The sequence below is a fragment of the Typopeltis vanoorti genome, chromosome 23 (genome assembly GCF_054136105.1).
Source record: "Typopeltis vanoorti isolate ZY-2024b chromosome 23, IOZ_Tvanoo_1.0, whole genome shotgun sequence".
In the NCBI taxonomy this organism is placed as follows: Eukaryota; Metazoa; Arthropoda; class Arachnida; order Uropygi; family Thelyphonidae; genus Typopeltis; species Typopeltis vanoorti.
In genome coordinates, this window is record NC_143571.1 from 27720263 (window position 1) to 27741417 (window position 21155).

The 21155-nt window shown below is 35.5% G+C and overlaps 1 protein-coding gene across 1 annotated transcript in view; it reads right to left on the bottom strand.

Moving 5' to 3' along the window:
- Positions 1–21155, bottom strand: part of LOC150093712 (centrosomal protein of 290 kDa-like) — a 462999-nt gene that overhangs the window by 439819 nt on the left and 2025 nt on the right. The window contains exon 2 of the mRNA XM_090412505.1: positions 1479–1628. Within this exon, the coding sequence (XP_090268631.1) occupies positions 1479–1583 (105 nt within the window). The 5' untranslated portion in view covers positions 1584–1628. The remainder of the gene's footprint in view (positions 1–1478; positions 1629–21155) is intronic.

Below are 21155 nucleotides of genomic sequence, written 5' to 3' on the forward strand. Positions count from 1 at the left end.
ATGAAGAGCTCATTTAGTATCTCAACTACATCCTCTGTGGCAGTTATCCTTTTACCATTTTCTTCAACCAAATTCATCCTTCCATAATAATTCTTTTTTTTTTTCTGCTGGTTACATATCAAAAGAACTCTCCACAGTTTTTTTTTTTTGGCTTCATCAGCTAATCCCTGATTATACTGCACCTCTGCTACCCTCATCAACCAAGTCACCCTCCTTGCATGTCCTTTGTACACCTCATGGAACAGATTATTATTACTTATCTTATGTCGCCTCCATAATGCTTTCTTCCTCTGTAATGCATGCTTAATCTCTGCATTCATCCATTTCACAACTACCTTATTTATTTATTATTATTATTATTAACTTACTGACCCTTGGAAAACATTTAGACATTGTTTGTACTAGATAATTCTTGATTATCAGCCAAGCAGCATTGATCTCTTTTCTGCCCAATTCCTCATTCCGTGCAATTGCATGAAATTAACAGTTAGAGTCAGATTGTGCATAGCTAATCTAAAGTGGTTGAATCACTTAGCATGAGACAAGATGGTTTAGCAAAACAGGATCTCGGTAGACTGATGAAATCAGCTGTGTGTTAAAAATATATCAGACAATATTAGTAATCCAACAAATATATTTGGAAGAAATTCTTTATTGAAAATTTGTGCTATATTTATAAGCTTTCATAGCATCCAGTAGCCATAACGGTGGTGAGACAAAGATGCTTGTCATTTTCTTTTAAGTTTTTGAGAAGTATGACTTTTTTCTGTTATATTCTGTTTCAGAGTGAGTTGGCTAGTCATGAATGCATACTGAGGCTCTTAGTTTGCATACATGATTAATCGACAAAATTAAATTAAATGATGTTTTATTGATTATTATTAAGCAGAATGCCTTTGTTTTTGCTAGTTTTGAGCATTCCTAAATCACAATTCTTCACATTTCCAATACTCACTTTTATACTTATGTACTGAAGTTGTTTTGTAATTTTTCAATGTTCAAACGAAAATAGTGTGTTATGTGGAGAAACAATTAGAAATTTAAAAAAATAATAATAATAAGACTAGCATCCATGGATTTCTGATAGGAAAGTAAACAGATAGAATCAATGGTAGGAACATATTAAAAATTTAAGGTTTCATAAAAGAATATAACATTGTTAATATCCAAGAATGTATAAGCATAGCTAACTAATAATGATATAGTTACTTAAACACAATGGCAAATCAAAACATTGACAAAACAATGTTCAGAGGAAAAGCAAGATGCTGATGAGCCGATGTATCAAATATTCAATACATAATAGAATAAATTAGTAAGGATATAATGTGTTAGATATATCCTGATTTTCCTTTGAGGATATACATTACAAATTGATGATGATAACACTTGGCATAAACTACAATACTGTTTATAGAATTATTGGATCTACAGCTCATAAAAAATATATTAAGTAGCAGTAGTAAAGGAATTTTCACCTTTTCATGCTCTTCTTTTCCTTTAGTTAATTCCATTTCCCTTTCCTTCAGTTTTTTCTCCACAATTTCTAGTTCTTTTTCCAAACGTTGAATTTCCCCATCCATCTTTTCTATATTAAGTCCTACTCCATCCTCTTTTGCAGCGAATTTCTAGACAACAACTGAAGTTTCAGTCAAAGTATAAACATATATATGTATACTAAAAAAAAATGAATGAATACAAATATATTATGTTTATGAAAATATATCAGATGTATAATTTTAACATGCAATTTCAACTTAAGTTTGTGCAATAGAATACATATATTTCATATTAATATCCACATAGTAGGAATATGCAAATCATGGTTGGATAATATAAGCAGTAAAATAATGATTACTTAGTAAAATAATTCTGCTAAGAAAACTGTTTTTTAAATTATATTATGTAGTTCATGTTTTGTAATGGTGCTTTTTTTTTCCTTTTTTTTAATAGCTAGACTGGGTTGTCCTGTGTACTACTGTCACCTTAATAATGCTGGTTTGGATTATTGTTGTTTGATTCCTATGGTAGCTATCAATTCAAAAATGGCAGCCATAAGGAAGCACATACCAACAGTGAAGATGTCTTAACTCAAAGATTGATTTTTTTCCTGGATTTCTAGAGTGGATATGCTGTGAAAATTGTTATATGTATCCCTCAAAAATGTGAAAGTTTTTCATGGACTGTCAGGTTGAACGAAATGAAGGAAGCATTAGAGTGTGGGAGAAATACAATGAGAGACTAGAGTATTCCACAAATGAGAATAGCTTCTGGTTTTAATAGGCACTTAAGCATCCATAGCCTTCCAAGTACCCTTGGATTTCTTAACTATAATACACGGATAAGGTGGTTACCCTTATGCCTCCAAGTATTTTGTCTGTAAATTGCATGTGTTCTACTCACCGGTTTGCCTGTTCCGAGATGAAAAATCCAAGTTCATGGAGGAAAAAACCCTCTACCTCTGTATATATGAGACTGGCTAACTCACCTTTAGTGGAAAGAGACCAGATAAAGGTTTCTCATGTCATGGACGGGAATCAAACCCAGGTCTTTCCGACCAAAGGGCTGCATCTATACCGACTGAGCTATGGAGACTCTGGTTCTTAAGTAGCTTCTCCAATTTGGAGGTTACCAATTATGGTATGCCAGTGTCCAATCTTCTGCCATTCTTTTGATCTCATAATAGCTCCTGTTACCCATCCATTTCTTTTACATCATCATCAACCCAAGCAGTTCTTGGTCTACCAGGAGATCTTCTTCACTCTAATTTTTTCTCCAGTACTTCCAGAGACATTTTCCCTGATGATCCTTTTAATATGTGTCCTGCCATCTTGCACTTTATCTTTATAAGGTCTTCCATGAGTGCTCTTTTGGTTCCCATTAACTTCAATACCTCTTCATTAGTTTTTTTTTCTCATTCCAAGAAATCTTCAGTGCTCTCCTATAGCACCACATCTCAAAGGCCTGCAATTTCCTGATTATAGATTTTGTATATGTCCACTAATCACATACATAATTCAATATAGGATTATATATAGGATTTTATTATTCTTATTTTGTGTTTTGTTGCTGTTTTTACTTATTACTATATACTTATACTTGGTTTTTGCTGTATTTAATACTAAGCCATAATTCTGACTCTTTCTGATTAATATTTCAACTCTATTTTGTAACTCTATTTTTGATTTTGCTATGAACACCCAATTATCAGCAAATCTAATACTATTAATTCTAATGCTATTTATTTTTATTCCCATTTCAATTTCTTCATATTCTTTAATTATCATTTTACTGTATATAGTATTTCATTATTAATGTCATTTATAATCTGGGTCTTCTGATTCCAGTATAATTGTAAAATTATTCTTAGGTCTTTTGAATTAATTTGAATACCTTTTAATATTTCTATTAACTATTCATGGCTTACTGTGTCAAATGCTTTTTGAAAGTCTTAAGCAGAAATATATGTTATTATTTATTTCTATTTATATTTCAATAATTGTTTTTAATTCATAAATGGCATTAATTGTACTTTTTTCTGGCACAAGTCTTTTTGTTGTTCACTTATATGGCATTTAATTCTAGAAAACATTCTGTTTTTTTATTATTTTCAACAGTATTTTGATACTAATTGTTCTAAAATCTTTAAATTCTGCTGCATTATTGTTTTTTGGTATTGGAATGCAAATAGATTATATGAAGTCTTCTGGTAGTATGCCAGTATCATATATATATATATATATATATATTTATTTATTCTATATTATTTCTATTAATAAATCTGTTCCTTTTTCCCCTGTCTTTTTTTTGTTAACTTAACTGATATTCCATCACATCCAGTCATTTTGCCAATAAGTATTTCTTTTATTCTGCTTACTATTTATAATAGAGTAACAGCTGCATTGGATAAAAGAAATGGCTACACAATGATTTTGCTAGATTTTACAAAGGCATTTGATAGAATTATTATTATAATACGGACACCTCCCTGGAGTCCAAAGACTCATCATGTTAAACCCAATCTAATCCACACAATCCATACCTCTCCTTGAATCCATTGACAGAAAAAGCACTCACAACTGACTCTACCAACCCATTCCACTCATTCAACACTCTCCAAGCAAAAAATGTAGTCCTCACATCCGTACTGACTACACCTTTATTCAATTTCCAGGGATGAACCCTTGTTCTGGTCCCTCTAGCCAATTACTGAAACATTTCCCCTGCATTTAGCCTATAAAATCCTTTAAGCAACTTAAATGTTTCTATCATATCCCCTCTTTTCCTCCTATCAACAAACTTTGCAATCCACACACCTTCAATCTATCCTCTTAGGGAAACATTCAACAGGCCACTTACCATCTTGGTCACTTACCTCTGAATCCTCTCCACTGTTGCCTCATCCCCCAAGAAACCAAGGGGACCACACTTCAGCACAGTAATACAGATGTATGGTATTGAGGCCTTATAAAGAGGAATAACAACTTTCTCTACTTGTTAATATGTTCTTCACTAGCCAAGTAATCTCATGGGTTACCTTAGCAATATGTCCTCTAAACTTCAACTCTGTCTAGCCCTAAATACCATCAATGTGATACACAGCTTGTAATCTATTTATCTCAAAATGCATAACTATACATTTCTCAACATTAAACTGACATCCATTAACTTTTGTCCATACTGACAGCCTGTTTAAATCATCCTGCAACCTCTCCACATTGTGCCTTGATTAACTATTACCTCTACCTAATTTCGCATCATCAGCAAACAACTGAATATTTCCTTTTAGATTATTTCCTATATCATTTCTGTACAAATTAAACAGCAATGGTCCCAGCACTGAACCTTCTGGCACCACTAGTCACCTGTTTTCACCTTGATTCTTCCCTTCCATATACCACTTTTTGATATCTGTCCAAAAGCCCTTCTCTTATTCACTTAACCAGTGTGGTATCCATCCCCATTTGTTCTCATTTGTGTAACAGTGTTCCAAGTGGTATTCTGTCAAATGCCTTTGCAAAATCCAATAGAATCATCGTGTAGCTATTTCCTCTATCCAACTCAGCTGTTACTCTATTATAAAAAGTTAGTAAATTACTAAGGCATGAGCGATCCTTCACAAAGCCATGTTGACTCTCATACATTATCATATTTTTATCTACATATTCTTGAATTTTATTTTTTACCAATTTTTCTAGTACTTTTACCACCACACCTGAGATACTGATTGGTCTATAATTTACTACTGCAGTCTTAGAGCCTCCTTTATTTACGAGAATTATTTTGCTTTCTTTCTACTCTCTTGGAACTCTACCAGCACTGAGACTTAAAGAGCCTAGTGAAAGGTATTGCCAGTTTCTTACAAAATCTTAGCTGATATCCCATCTAATCACACAGTTGTATTTACTTTGAGATCCTGCAATATCCTAAGAACCTCCCAATTCATCCAACCTCTGTTCCCACATTAGTGTCTGTCACATAGGTTAAAGCAGTAACTTCACTAGGAAGATATATGCTGGCAAAGTGGTCACTTAGTAACTCAATTATTTTATCTGCTTCTCTCTACTCGTGACCATCATCACTCATTAATTCCATAGTCATTCTTCCTCTTAACTGCCACATAACGAAAAAACTCTTTAGGATTTCATTCGATCTGCTCAGCTATATTCTTCTCATAATCTGATTTCATATCATATTTCCTTTCTGCCATGTGATCTTTCTTCCTTCCAGTCTATATCTCCATAGTTTGAGGCCCCCCCCCCATAATAACCACTCGAAATGTACTCATTGTCTAATTTGGCAATGCATATCTTCCAGATTATTTGTGGAATTCCCTGGCCTATAGCTACAATCAACATGAGATTAAGGCCACTAAGACAAAATATACTGTACTGATCATTTGAAGCACTAGACTGCTTCAAATGATCAGCCATCCTGCTGACTATCTCTTCTTCTTTTTGGCTGCAATTCATCTGCTATCATCAGCAGTATTCCTCCCACCCCATCCTATTTTTCTTTATCTTCAGTGAAAATACTAAACCCTTCACATTCAATCCCTGTAACTACATCATTTGCTGTTAGCCAAGTCTCACTAATGCCTATAATTTTTGGTGAGGTTGCACTAACTAATGCCAAAGTCCTCCCTCTTGTTCTTGATACTTTTGGCATTAGTATATAGCAAAGGTGGGCAAACTGCGGCTCGCGAGCTGCATGCAGCTCCCAAAACTGCTGTGTGTGGCTCCCGAGACAATATTGGTTTTCATTGCCATTTTTTCTAAACTTTTATATTAATAACAAAGTCCAACACAATTTTTGCTGACTTTTATATGAAACTTGTTTTTTACTAATTTGGGTGTGCTAATTTCAAATATCAAACCCATTTTTCTCTATCACATCAGGTTTTTCCTCTATGGCATTTTCTTTTTGCTAATTTGTAAGTTTTTGACAGTTTTAAGGAGGCAGTACTATTTAGAGGATCAAAAAAATCGATATTTTAATATTATTTTCTGTAAGTATGTACTTTTAAAAATCTGTTCCTAACTTTTTATCAAGAAATTCGAAAAATTCCCGAAGATACAGCCTATTATTCAAAGCGACGCGCAGATCAGAATCGGAGCGCTCACCACTCTCGCTTGTTAGTAAACGAATAAATGCGTAAGAACCTGCAGCGCACATACTGGTGCTTTGAATGCGAGAGAGGCCGATAACCGACCTAATACATTTAGGTGATGAAAAGTAGGTGATGACAACTGCCTAAAACAAATGAATGCTATATGCGTCATAGTGGACAAAGAATGATCGAAATCAGTCAATCGTTAATCGATCGTGAAAGTATGATGAGAGCTTATAACGTTTCAATAAAGTCTCTGGTTTTTTTTGTCTTGTTAATTGCATGTTAGTCGGCAGTGAAGAAAATACATCATGTCTACTACTCGAAATTGTGTCAATAGTGTAGATTCTTTCTGCTACATTTGTGACAGCTTTACTGTTCCCAGTCAAAGGACAAATATCACTGATTTTGTTAAGAAAGTGTACTTTGCATACTTTGACGTAAAAATTGCAGATCCGGACAAGTCATGGGCTCCAAATAAAGTGTGCAAGTCATGTGTAGAAAATTTACGACAGTGGAGCAAGGGAAAACGCCAAAAATTAGCTTTTGGCATCCCAATGATTTGGCGTGAACCGAAAAATCACGTAGTGATTGCTATTTTTGTTTAGTTCAGACTTCTGGTTATAATAAGAAGAATAAGAAAAAAATTGTGTATCCAAATCTCCACTCAGCAATTCGGCCAGTTGCTCATTCCAATGAAATAGCCGTGCCAATTTATAAAGGACTTCCTTTACTTGAGAACGAGCATGATTGGGAAAAGCCAGATGTTCTTGAGGAGCAAGACCCGGATGATGATTTAGACAATGAAAATTTAATTTTTTGTGCTGGACCGCAAGTTTTTACTCAAGCGGAATTGAATGACTTAGTAAGAGATTTGGGCTTATCAAAGGAATCATCGGAATTGTTAGCTTCAAGATTAAATGAAAAAACTTACTGGAGCAAGATACGAAGATAACTTTTTATCGTAGCAGGGAAAGTAATCTTGTACAATATTTTAAACACGAGTGTAGGTTTGTTTACTGTAACAATGTGTCAGGTTTACTAACTGAAATGAGTGTTGTACAATATCATCCAAATGAGTGGCGTTTATTTATCGACAGTTCAAGCAGGAGTCTCAAGTGTGTCTTACTACACAATGGGAATGTATATGGCTCAATTCCTATTGGCTATTCAGTCCACTTAAAGGAAACATATGAGGACATTAAAAAGGTTCTGTAGTTATTAAAATATACAGACCATAACTGGATCATCTGTGTGGATCTTAAAATGTGGATCTTTTTACTTGGCTTTCAAAGAGGATATACAAAGTTTCCGTGTTTTTTATGCTTCTGGGATAGTCGAGTTAGAAACCAACACTGGAGTCAGAAACATTGGCCTCTTAGAATATCCTTAAATGTTGGAGAACAGAATGTTATAAATCAACCTTTAATCAACAGAGAAAAAATCATTTTTCAACCTCTACACATCAAACTAGATCGTATGAAGCAGTATGTTAAAAGCTTTAGATTTACAAGGTGACTGTTTCGAATACATATGTGAAAAATTTCCACGACTTAGTTATGAAAAAATTAAAGCCGGTGTATTTGATGGACCGCAAATTAGAACTTTAATGAGATCCCAAATTTCATCAACTCTATGAACGAAATTGAGAAAGAGGCCTGGACTTCATTTACGATGGTTGCGAATAATTTTCCTGGAAGCAAAAAAACGTGCAATTACAAAGATCTAGTGGAAACAATGCTTGAAAATTTCCAGCACCTAGGTTGCAACATGAGCATAAAGCTTCATTTCCTATACAGTCATCTTGATAGATTTCCCAAGAATTTAGGTGCTGTAAGCGATGAACAAGGCGAAAGATTTCATCAAGACTTAAAAACTATGGAAGATCGGTACCAAGGAAGATGGGATTCTCACACGATGGCCGACTACTGTTGGAGTATTCAAAGGGATTGCCAAACAGAACACACAGCAGAAATTGCTACAAACAAAAATTTATTCCCTGAAACTCATGTGTAAGTAAAATTGTTATTTTTTTAATTAATATTGTTAAGTAGTTATGTATCTAATTATCGGCCTCTCTCTCGCATTCAAAGCGCCAGTACGTGCCGTTTGATATTTGAAATCAGCGCACCCAAATTAGTAAAAAACAAGTGTCAGATCATAATCAGCAGAAAAAAAATTTTTTTTTGTTGGCCAGTGTAATCTATAGTAGTATAGTATGTACCAATATTAGAATATTTTATTTCGTAAATGCTTTAAAGATAAGTAAAAAACATATATTTTGAAACTTTACATTTTTAGCTTTTAAATGGTACCAGCCAAAAGGGTTGTTAATGTGGATTTTATTATCGTATTTGGTTGGTAAAAAGCGTTTCAACATTTTATGGCCTGTGTTGCTCCAGCCAAAATTAGTTCCAAAAGTGACTACTATGATCGCTGCATTACCAACCGCCTCTGTTGCCTGGACGCTGCATCATCACTCTTCATGCAGCACACACAAGTTATGTGCTTGTGGGTGGTAGCAGAACATAACTAGTGAATTTTAGTGTAGATAAGTACTTTTCTGATTAATAAATAATTAAGATTGATTTTAGTGAAAGTTATAAAACCCTTGTTTAAAAGGACTGAGCAACAGAAGAGTATAAAACGGAAATACGAACAAGAAATGAGTGTGTTTAACCAACAATGGGAGGACGATTTTAACTGAAACAATACGAAGGAAACTTAGAAACACTTTATTATAATGATTTTGAAAATAGGTTTGAGAAACTACAAAAGTTAAAGCCATGTTTTGAATTTCTTGTGAATCCTTTTGTGATTGATGTCATCATCGATGGATGTCCTGTTGTTGCGCCTTTTAGCATAGATTTGCTTCAATAGAGACAGAGCTTATTGAGCTGCAGGAAGATGTGGGTTTGAAGCTAGTCCATAAAAGCTCATCTGTAACTGACTTTTGGAAACAAATCCCAAAAGCAAAGTATCCCAATCTACAGAAAATAGCTTCCGACTATACTCTGTTTTTGTGACAATTTACTGCTGTGAATCCCTCTTCTCTTTAATGAAATTTGTCAAGCCAAAACATTTTGCTATTCTCACTAACAGCCACATCACCGAGCTTCTTAGAAGAACTTTGACATCCAACCAGCCAGATTTTAAACTATTAACTACACAAATGAAGAATCAATCAAAGCCTTCAACGAGTAGAGATTAAACATATTCTTCTTTGGTAAGTGGGACTACTATATAGTTGTATTTTTTATTATTTATAAATACAATTTTATAATAATATTTTCTGTGGCTCTTGAACACTCAAATATGTATTATATGTGGCTCTTATTACCGAAGACCTTGCCCACACCTGGTATATAGAAAAAACAACATATTGATATAAAATTTTTTGTTTGGGAGACCAGATTCCACACTTGGTCATTCTCACAGTCACTCGCTTCATGGGTGCCTTCATACAAACTGACTTGCTTCTACCCTAACTGCTTGAGGTTCCCTGAATTTGCATTTCATCATGCTCGGTGAACCAAGTTCTCTCCAGACATCTAACACTAAAACCATTCAGATGTAGTCCATCTGCATTGTACAAATTCTTCTTTCTGTCAAACAGTGACCACAGATCCACAAATTCTACATAATTTCTTTTGCACAATCTATGTATAGACTCACTGGCTATCAATGCCCTCCTCCACAGTTCACCTCTATCATAGCATGGTAGGAGTCTTACAATCTTCACCTTCTTGATGTTCAGTTTTGCTTCTTCTAACAACTCTTTTACATCCTCCCTCACAGAAGACATCTCACCTCTCAAATCATTGTTACCAACCAAGACAACCATTTCCTTCAACGGAAATGGTTGTCTTGGTTGCATCCAGATAATATCATGAATTTTTGCTCCCTGGAAACATGATTTTGTCATACTTTCGTTAAATACTCCCCTAATTACTGAGTCTCCATATATAATTTTCTCCATAACTTGTTTTTCTTGTTTGTCTGGTCAGTCTTTATTATTCTTTTGTATCAGAGTTATATCATATCAGAGTCAGAGAATCTTGCAGACTTGTAGCGGATTTATTTAGAAGTATAACAACGTCTGCATAAAGCAAAGATCTGACATTAACTTCTCCAATTTTGATATCATGTTTAATACCACTTTCCTTCATAATGTGATCCATATAGATGATGAATAACAGAGGGGATAATGTACATCCTTGTCTCACACCAGATTTAACATTAAACCATCTTCCTGTACTTCCTTCAATTCTAACTGCTGACTTACAACTCAAATAAAGACTAAGTATTGCTTGATATAATGCCCCATTGACACCATATAACTGTAGCATTTTAAATAACTTCTCTCTTGGTACTTTGTCATATGCCTTTTCCAAATCGACAAAACTTAAATACAGATCTTTGTTATATTCCCAATATTTTCTCCACTATTTGTCGTAAAGTGAAAATCTAATCCTGACAGCCTCTATTTGGCTGGAATCCAGCTTGTTCTTCACCAAGCTTTTCTTCCACAATTCTTCTCAACCATTTCTCAAGTATACTTGCATATATCTTACCAGGAACACTCAACAGGGATATACCTCTGTAATTCTCACATTCAGTTTTATTTCCCTTTTTATATATGGGTACTATGAGAGCTCTCATCCAATCATCGGGAATTCGTCCCTCTATCCAGGCATTCTGAACTATGCAGTGCAGCCACTGTAAGACTCTTATATCACCATACTTCAGCATTTCTAATCGAATATCATCTACTCCTGCTGTCTTTCCACATTTCAAGCCTTTGATTACTTTTTCTACTTCAAGCATGGATATGCATTCCTGACTGCATGCCTGATCAGTGTTTTTTATCACTGTGCTGTCATCACTACTTGTTTCATTTAGCAAATTTTCAAAGTAATTACTCCATACTTCAAGGATATCTTTTTCTCCTGTTTTCATTTCACCTTTATCATCTCTAACTCCTTTTACAGCACTCATTCCTCTATTCCTAAGCTTCTTCAACAACCTCCAGAATATTTTGCCACCTTCTTGATATTAATTTTCTATGTTCTTGCCGAAGTCCTCCCATGACTTTTGTTTAGCTAATTTTACACAGTGTTTAGCTTTCTTACATTGTTTTTTTTTTCTCTAAGAGCACAAGCTGACTTATTTGCCAGGAACTTTTGATATGCTTTCTTCTTTTCCTTCACTGCCTCTCTAACTTCCTGTGTCTACCATGGAGTTCTGATTTTTCTATCCTTGCAGACAGCCTCACCACATACCTCTCTAGCTGAATCAATCAGGGTTTTCTTCAAGGCTTGCCAATGAATCTCCAAGGTTTGGTTCCTGTTCTCAAACTCTTTCATTTTTCCTTCAATAATCTTTGTGTATTTTAGTCTACATATCACATCTGAGAGCTGCTCAACTTTTATTCGCTTTAAAACTTTCTTACGTGTCATTCTTTTCAATATGGAATTCAATTTTATCCTGCTCAAGACTAAATAGTGATAACTTCCAATTTCAAATCCTCTGTACACTCTGGTGTCCTGCACCTGGGAGAAAACATCACTGTCAACAATAACATAGTCAATGAGACTTTTCTTATTCCTTGCCTCTTCTCTCCATGTGAATTTGTGCACATTTTTATGTTGGAACATGGTGTTAGTAATAACCAGTCCATGTCCTGAGCAGAAATCCAACAGATATTTGCCATTATTATTAGCTTTGCTCTTTTCTCCAAATTTTCCCAAAACATTTTTGTATGTCTGACAATCACTTCCTACTTTGCTATTTAGATCCCCAACAAGGACTAACTTTTCCTTTTTCATTGTGTCAGTAGCTTTCTCTAGAACCTCAAAAAATTCCTCCACTTCCACCTTAGTAGAATCTTCTGTGGGACCATAGGCACAAATAAGTCTCATTGTCCAGTTCCCCATTCTGATATTGGCCCAAATCACTGTACTTGAAACTGCCTGCCATTCAAGAAGATGAGCCTCGTATTTTGTGTTGAATACTACGGCTACTCCTTCTTTTCCTTGATTGTCATTGCCTGAATATAACATTTTGTATTTATTGCTCAGAAAGATCTCACCAATTTTTGTCTTTTTTGTTTCAGTCACCCCTATTATGTCGATCTGGTACTTATCTAATTCCTCCGCTAGCTCCATTTCTTTTGCCATTCAGGCTTCTTATGTTGATAGTACCGATCTTTAACTCTGGTGATGTTGAGTTGGGATGCGTTTTCGTGCGTATGATTTGTTCCAGTAGCTGACTTTTCGCTGTTCGCCCTGGTTTCCTGAAAACAACAGGGCCTTGTTTAACCGGGACGCCCCCAGCCGGCATGAAATTTTGTCATGTGCACCATCATTTTGTATTTTGGTTGAACCAATAGGAATACAATTTAGTCGGCTAAATCCCAAATTGGCAGTCCATCATCGTTCGTTCAGTATCCAGGTAGATACCCAACATGGTGCACTATGAGAAGGTGAGGATTGGACATGAGGTCAGAAGCCCTAGTCAGTTCTCCGCATTCCTTTAAAGGCTATGAATAGCTGTATAACCGAGAGGAGGTCTCCTCTCAGTTATACAGCTTTGACTCTTAAGCACCCCTTTCCTACCACATATTCTTTAATTTTCTCAATGCATACATTTCACATACACTGCACTGAATAATATCCTGCAAAATCAAATAGCCAGACAACGTGGTCTTTGCCACCATTGTTCATTGTGTAGGTTTCATGCCAGCAATATCACAATAAATATCACAATAAAAATGCTATAAATATTCGAAAACTCTAAATATTCTAATTTTCTGATTAATAAACACAACGAAACAGATAAAAATTGCTAATTTCATACATGCACTAAATTACACACCCACTCACAATATGAAACCGAAATCAAAACCAAAAAAAAAAACAGAAATAACCAGGAACCAGAACAAGGGGTCATCCCAGGAAGTTGAATAAAGATGTGGTTAGTAGGGTTCTGAGGACTAGATTTTTTGCTTGGAGAGTTGTGAATGGGTGAAATGGATTGCCAGAATTGAGCAAATTGTAAGTGCTTTGTCTTTTAATGAGTTCAAAGAGAAGTATATGATAAATTGTGTAGATAGATTGGGTCTCCAACGATGAGTATTCAGACTAATTGGGGGTGCCCGTATAATAATAATAATTTCTTCTTTACGTATACCTGGATTTTTTGGTCTGTGGTCATTATACAGTTCTGTTACGTATTCTTTCCATCTTTGTATCTTGTCTTCAGGATTTATAACATTGTTATTTTTATCTTTTAACTGTTGGCTTGTTATTTTCTTTTAGTTATTAATCAATTTTAAATGTAATGCTACAATTTTATTTTCTTTATCTAATTTCTCTACTTCTAAGTTATTGATCCATCTATGTTTTTCTTCTTTACATATTTTATTTATGAGAATGACAACCTACACTTGAATGCATTTGGCATCAGGATTCTTGAAAAAAATTTTTAATTGATATAAGACCTAACACAGATAGTCAGGTAAACTGAATTTGATGGGAGGAACTGTGAGAATCTGTGTGTAAGAGCAATAATGTTAGGTAACTGTGTTAATGATGGGAATGATTATTATTATTATGGAAATGATTATGAAGAGAGAACCATTCTGTGTTTGTCCAGTTCAGACCTTTCAAGCATGTGTAAAAATATCTGTATAAGTAAGGAACTAGATAAGAACAGAGATCTGCAAGCAGTCGAATTGTGTCATGCAGACCACAGACAACTGTATGCAAAAGAGCATGCAGATAATTTATTATGTCTGTACACGAATGCTAGGAGAATCAGAAACAAAGGAGTAGAGCTTGTTGCCTTGGATAATATATTGGGACCTCATGTTGTAGGCATTAGTAAGACTTGGCTATCAGAAGCAGACGTACTAATTGGTATCGAGTGCAAAAGCATAGTATTTTTAGGAAGGATAGACAGAACAACAATGTATACTATTTTTACACATGCTGCTCAACTGAAACCAAGACTTTTGCTATCATTATATCAAATTTAAGTTGCTCAAATTTCTTGAATCCAGTTAGAGTTGAGACCTATGACTGCAATACTAGTAACAATTTTTCATGTGGCAATGACTTTGAAGCCATCTGGTGTGAGGTGGAGTCTAATAGGATTAAATACACAGTGAGGTGTTGTTACAGACCTGGCGGATCAGTTGCTAGTGATGAAAAAATGCATCAACAAATAAATATGATCCAATGCAGTACCCATCTATAAAAAGGAAAATTAAACTGAACTTGAGATTTACAGTATTTCCCTAATGAGTATTTCTGCTAAGATTTATGCAAGTATACTATTATTTATTATTATTTTGTGATGCCTCCAAGGAGTTCAAAGACTCATCGAGGGAGGGCACCTACTCAACATCTCTCTCTCTGTGTCTCTACCACTTAATCCACCAACTACACTGAATCACCACCACTACAATCATCATCTACACCAATGCCATCTACTGCTCACTACTAGTAATTTTGCCTATAAATTGCATATGTTCTGAAGGCCGATTTGTCATTATGTGGGAAGAAAAACCTGAGTTTCTGGGTTTTTCATCCCACATACAGACAAATGAGATCAGCTGACTTGGCTAAGAAAAACTGTGAGAGAGAGAAGCTTAATGAAGAACAAGCTGGATTCAAGACAAATAGAAGTTGACATGACCATATTTTCACTTTTAAGACAAATGGTTGAGAAATCTTGAGAATATAACAAGGATTTGTATTTAAGTTTCATAGATCTGGAAAAGGCAAGGTGCGAAGAGGATAGCTATGTGAAATGCTACAGTTATATGGTGTAAATGGGACATTATATCAAGCAATACATAATCTATTTAATCTGTAAGTCAACAATTAAAACTGAAGGAGGTACAGGAGATGGTTTGATGTTAAATCAGGTATGCAACAATGGTGCATGTTATCTCCACTGTTATTTGTTATCTATATGGATCACATTATGAAGGAAAAGTGGTATTAAATCTGATATCAAAATTGCTGGTGTTAACTTTCTACTTTATGCAGATGATATTGTACTTCTAAATCCAGTACAAGTCGGCAATATTTCCTCACTAAATTGTAATGAATATAGTATGAAAATCAACAAATAAAAAGACAAAAATAATGAAAATAGGCAGAAACACTGTAAACATCAACTGTATGTTGAATGGTGAACCTATAGAACAAGTAAAACATTTCAGCAATTCAGATGCAATTTAAAGATGGCAAATTAAATGGGGAAATAGACAACAGAATTAAAGCTGGAATGGTAGGAAGTCAGATGAATGTATTTATATGGGATTAGAAAGAAATTGGTCAAAACACCAAATTAGCTGTATACAACACAGTGTTCAAACCAATTGCAGGGTTAGAAATAAAGCACAAGATCAGATTGCAGACCACAGATATGAGAGAACCAAGAAAGATTAGTGGAGTGAACAGATGACATCAATGGCAGGATTGTATTAAAATTAGGATATTAAGAAAGAGCTTGTCATTGTTAGCATACAGAAATGTGTTAGCAGAGCCAATCTCAGATGGTACTGTCACTTAAACAGAATGGGAGAGGAAAGATTAGCAAAACAAGTGTTCATTGACAGGTTGGCAGGAAAAAGACTTGGAAGAAGACTAATGTGTAGGTGGATTGATACAGTAAAAAGTGCCTTAAACAACAGAAATATAAGATCTAATAATGTTGGATTAATCTGTTATCTGTCAGATAACAGATTAATTTGGAGGAAAATTATTGACTGACAGTTAGTAATGGTGCGACTTTTTCATGTAGTACTGTACATCATTTTCACATTTGACATCCGTAGACGCTGTATGGTCACTGCCGTACCTCACATGGTTTTGGCAATGATGTCTTCTGCTAGAATAAGTGGTAGGATGGCAGATTCCCTTTCCACACAAAGTTTGTAGGACAATCACAAACATCCATGCCCATGGTGGGATTTGAATCCACGGCCTCTTGGCTGGAGGGCAGACATGCTAGCCAGCCGTAGTACATCATAATATCCTGTAAATCCCTTTGGGGTATATATCTATTGGAGATGGTACGATGTATGTAGCGAAGTAGAATGCCCTCCCATGATGAGTCCTTGTACTCCTAAAGGTTTCACATAATAATAATAATAACATAATGAATATAACTGCCAGCCTGGTTGGTTCGAGTGGTTAGCATATCCGCTCTCCAGCAAAAAAGGCTGCAGGCTCGAATCCCACCGTGGGCATGGATGTTTGCGATTGTCTGTGAAAATACTAGTGGTGGGCAGTAGATGGCATTGGTGTAGTTGGTGGATTGTGGGTGGTGGAGATAGAGAGTTGAAGCGTAGATGCCCTCCCTCGATGAGTCTTTGGACTCCCTGGAGGTGTCAAGTAATAATAATAATATAATATAATATAAAAGAGGAATAACTACCTTAGTTATCAATTGTGTAAATTGTGTATCTCAGTGTAAGCAAACAAAATCTGCATGTGAAGTAACTTCATGACTGGGTAACTCATATATGTAGAGTCTAATGACTTCACATCACTTGCCTTAGTATCCCATAATGCCAAGCATATATCCTTACAGATATGTATAATGATATGTGTTATGGGAAGGGGGTCACTACCCAGACCAGTTTCGACCATTATTGAGGTGATAAAGTAAAGGGATGCTCATCATAGGCCAAGAGTAGTTAGTATCAGGGTACAAGAGAGCCTGATAGTATTAGGAGAAAGAAAAGACAGAGAGAGAGAGAAAGATAGATAGTATGAGAGATAGAGAAAAGGCCTCAGCTATTTTATGCCATCATACAACCAAAGGCTATTAGCTTTCCTTTTTCACCAATCTCGTATAGATGAACAACCAAAAGACCAATTGAACTTAAAGCACAAAGATGACTGATACCCAGGTGATACCTAGCCTTATCTGAGTTAACCACCTTGAGTTGGCTTTCTCTGCCTGGGATTTCTCTCCAGTCATCCCTGCAATTGACTATAAGACCACATTGAATTAAGATGATGGAACTATTTAAAAAACCTCTCATAGCAAGAAGAGACAGCATTTTATCTCCCCCTAGTGAATATTGTATAATGTGGGTTGTCCATGCCATCTCCTAGAATGCTTCTTTCTAAATACAAAAATCGTCTGACTGAACAATAAAATTTCCACAATACAATATTATAAAGCATTTGGATGTCACATTGCTGGTTGTTAAATCCATGCTTCTTTCTAACATTTCATAAATGGTATTTTAATTCATTAATTATAAAAATCAAAATTCTCTTCCCATTGCTGACAGGTGGTGAGTATTGCAAAAAAATAACCTGTTTTGTTGTAAGTAATGGAATGCCCAACTCTGCCAGCCTAGTTGATCGAGTGGTTAGCATAACTGCTCTCCAGCCAAAAGGCTGCAGGTTCAAATCCTGCCGTGGGCAGGGATGTTTGTGATTGTCTGTGGAAGTAGTGGTGGACGGTAGATGGTATTGATGTAGTTGTGGTTAGAATGAGCTGTAGAGTAGACAGAATTATAGAGTAGGTGCCCTTCCTCGATGAGTCCTTGGCCTTCCTGAAGATGTCCAATCCACATGAAATATCATTAACAAATAAGTCAAACAGTAGGGCCCAAAAAACAGATCTCTGGAACACACTACTGGTTACTTTCATTCTTGTGAGACACTACTCATATATAATTTGCTGGTATTGTTCAGAGAGCTAATCTCCAATCCATTCAACCAATCTATTATCCATTCCGATTTTCTGCAGCTTGTACGCCTATTATGAGATAATATACCTAATCATTGTAAAGTCCAAGAGGATCACTGTAGTGAATCTCCCTTATCTAGTACATTTGACACCTCATCATAAAATGCAAGTTGACTGCCATCTTTCCAACAACAACTTCCCATGAGGCTATCCGTCTAACAACAAGAACTACCCTTTACAAACCCATGCTGAAAATCATAATCATAATGATGCCCTTCAATGTAGGTCAGTTTTCTATTCCTAACCAACCTCTGCAATACCTTTACTACAACTGCAGATATCCAGAATGGTGTTTAACTGGAAACAGAAGTTTCCAGTTATACACCATTCTATATATCTGCTTTCTGATAGGAACCATGTCTGTGAAGTGAAACTATTTTGCCTTCTTTCTGCAACTCAGGAACCTTTCCCACTACAAGACTTTCATTAAATAACCAAGTCAAGGGCATAATTCTGTATTATTTCCCATAAAAAAGAACCATTTTTTCCCAGTATCCTTTTTGACGATACTCAAATTTCCAGATAGTTTGAGATCTCGCTTCTTGAAATCACCCTCACATCAAACCTTTCTTGGCATAAACATATCACAACCGTTGCATCCTCAGCCTCAAAAAAAACTAGGATTTCTCTTTTGCTCAAGATGTTACTTAACCCCCGAAAAGCTATTAACATTATACAAATCACAAATCTGCCCAGCTATTGAATACTGCTCCCACATATGGGGGTGGGGACCCTAAAAGCTCTCTCAAAATGCTCGACTCAATACAGAGAGCAATTAGACTTATCAATGATCCATCCCTTACCAACTCTCTCTCCCCCCACTTTCACACAGACGTATGGTCTCTGCAGTATGTATATTCTACAAATATTTCCATGGGGAAATCCTCATCCAAAACAACATCAATAATTCCTCCGCTCAGTACAAAGCTCATTGGAACACGTGCAGCTGCTGCACAACATCCCTTCATAGTACACCTAGAAACAAACAGAACAAGTTTCTTTTCCTCTTCCTTCATCCCTGCAACTGCTGCACTGTGGAAGTCTCCTACTTGCTGTGTTTCCCAAGGAATAATACAATTTAAAGTTATTCAAATCAAATATAAACAAATTCCTCCTTTCCCAACCCACTATCTATACACGATATTAATGTACTATAGGTTGACAAACCAACCTCCTATGTATGGGCTCAAGATAAAAAAAAAAAAAAAAACTAGCATATTCTTTTGCACCTTCTTTAAAAGTATATGGTGATATATCATATATTCCCACATCTAATCCAATCAACACTTGATATATATTTGATTCTTTCACCTCTAATTCCTCTAATGTCTGCCTCCCTTCTACATGTTGCTCAGCATCATTTATACTAGCACGATATACAATGATATAACGGACTCCCTGGAGGTGTCACATAATAATAATAATAATATAGTGCCCATTAAATAACACCACTATGTCCATTACTATGGTCACTTTATTAATATAACTACCCAACATCACACTTCCATAATCATTCTTCCTCTTATTTCACATATATTGGAAGAATTCCCTCAAGTTATCTTTGGCCTGGCTGGCTAATTCCTCTCATAGTGCACTTTTTCTTTCTTTACTAGGCCCATCACCTTTCTAGCTTGCACCTCATATTTCTCATGCATTTAATCATTATCAAATGTCCTGCTTCCGACCATAATATCTTCTCTGACACTGCTTGACTGATTTTGATGTCTATTCATTTCAACTTTGACTATTTATTTGCTTAACCCTTGGTATACAGTTGTGCACTGCTTATCTCAGATGTTATCTACTCAACTTCTGATGCTCTGCCAACTTTTTCTCTGCACCGCTCATCAATCCGAGGTATTGATGCTAGCTGACTACAGAGTTTGCATAATCACCAACTTTATACTTCCACTTATATATTCCTTTTTGAGATCAACCTTTTTCCTGTTTGACTGCTTTCCAAACAAGTACCTCATGACCACTCCCACCAACTAGCAGCTATGTCGATACCTCATTACCAACTACATCCTGTGAGGATATCACCAAATCCCACACTATAAACTTCAAGTTGCTTCCATGCCGCTTAAAAGTTGTCCCTCAGCAATTCAACAAACTCACTATCCTTGTTCACATACACTATATCATCCTTCTAATCCATATTCCAATAATTAAAATCTCTCATTAGGATCACCTTCCTTTTACATGCCTAACCAATTTGCTAAAAATTTCATAATCAGTGATCTCTATATTCCCCTTGATATACTGCTCTATTAATTTCAACTTCACACCAATACATTCAAGATCTTCACATATCCTACCATTTCCAACTTTCACTCTTAGGGATCACTGCTATCATTAAGAGCACTTCCTCTCCACTTTTCACCTATCTATTCTGTTGGATAATTCTATATCCTTCCATTTCAATTCCTGACAGTATCCCATTCCCAGATAACCTAGTAGTTTCACTTATTTTTGGGCATATTAACTCAATCAATGTAACAAGCTCAGCTCCCTAAGTGGTCACTCACTCTGAGGCCATCCCTCCAACACAATCAACCCATATTCTGGATCGGTGATTCCAAAATTTTTAAGTATGGTGGAACCCTAAAATATTTGATTATACATCAAGGAACCACTATATATGTTTACAAAAAAGTTAAAATCCAAAATAAAGGAGTATTCATAATGAAAATCATATATACAGACTTATCCATCTTCAGTGAGATGGATGTCTGTCTCTCTCTCTCTCTCTCTCTCTCCT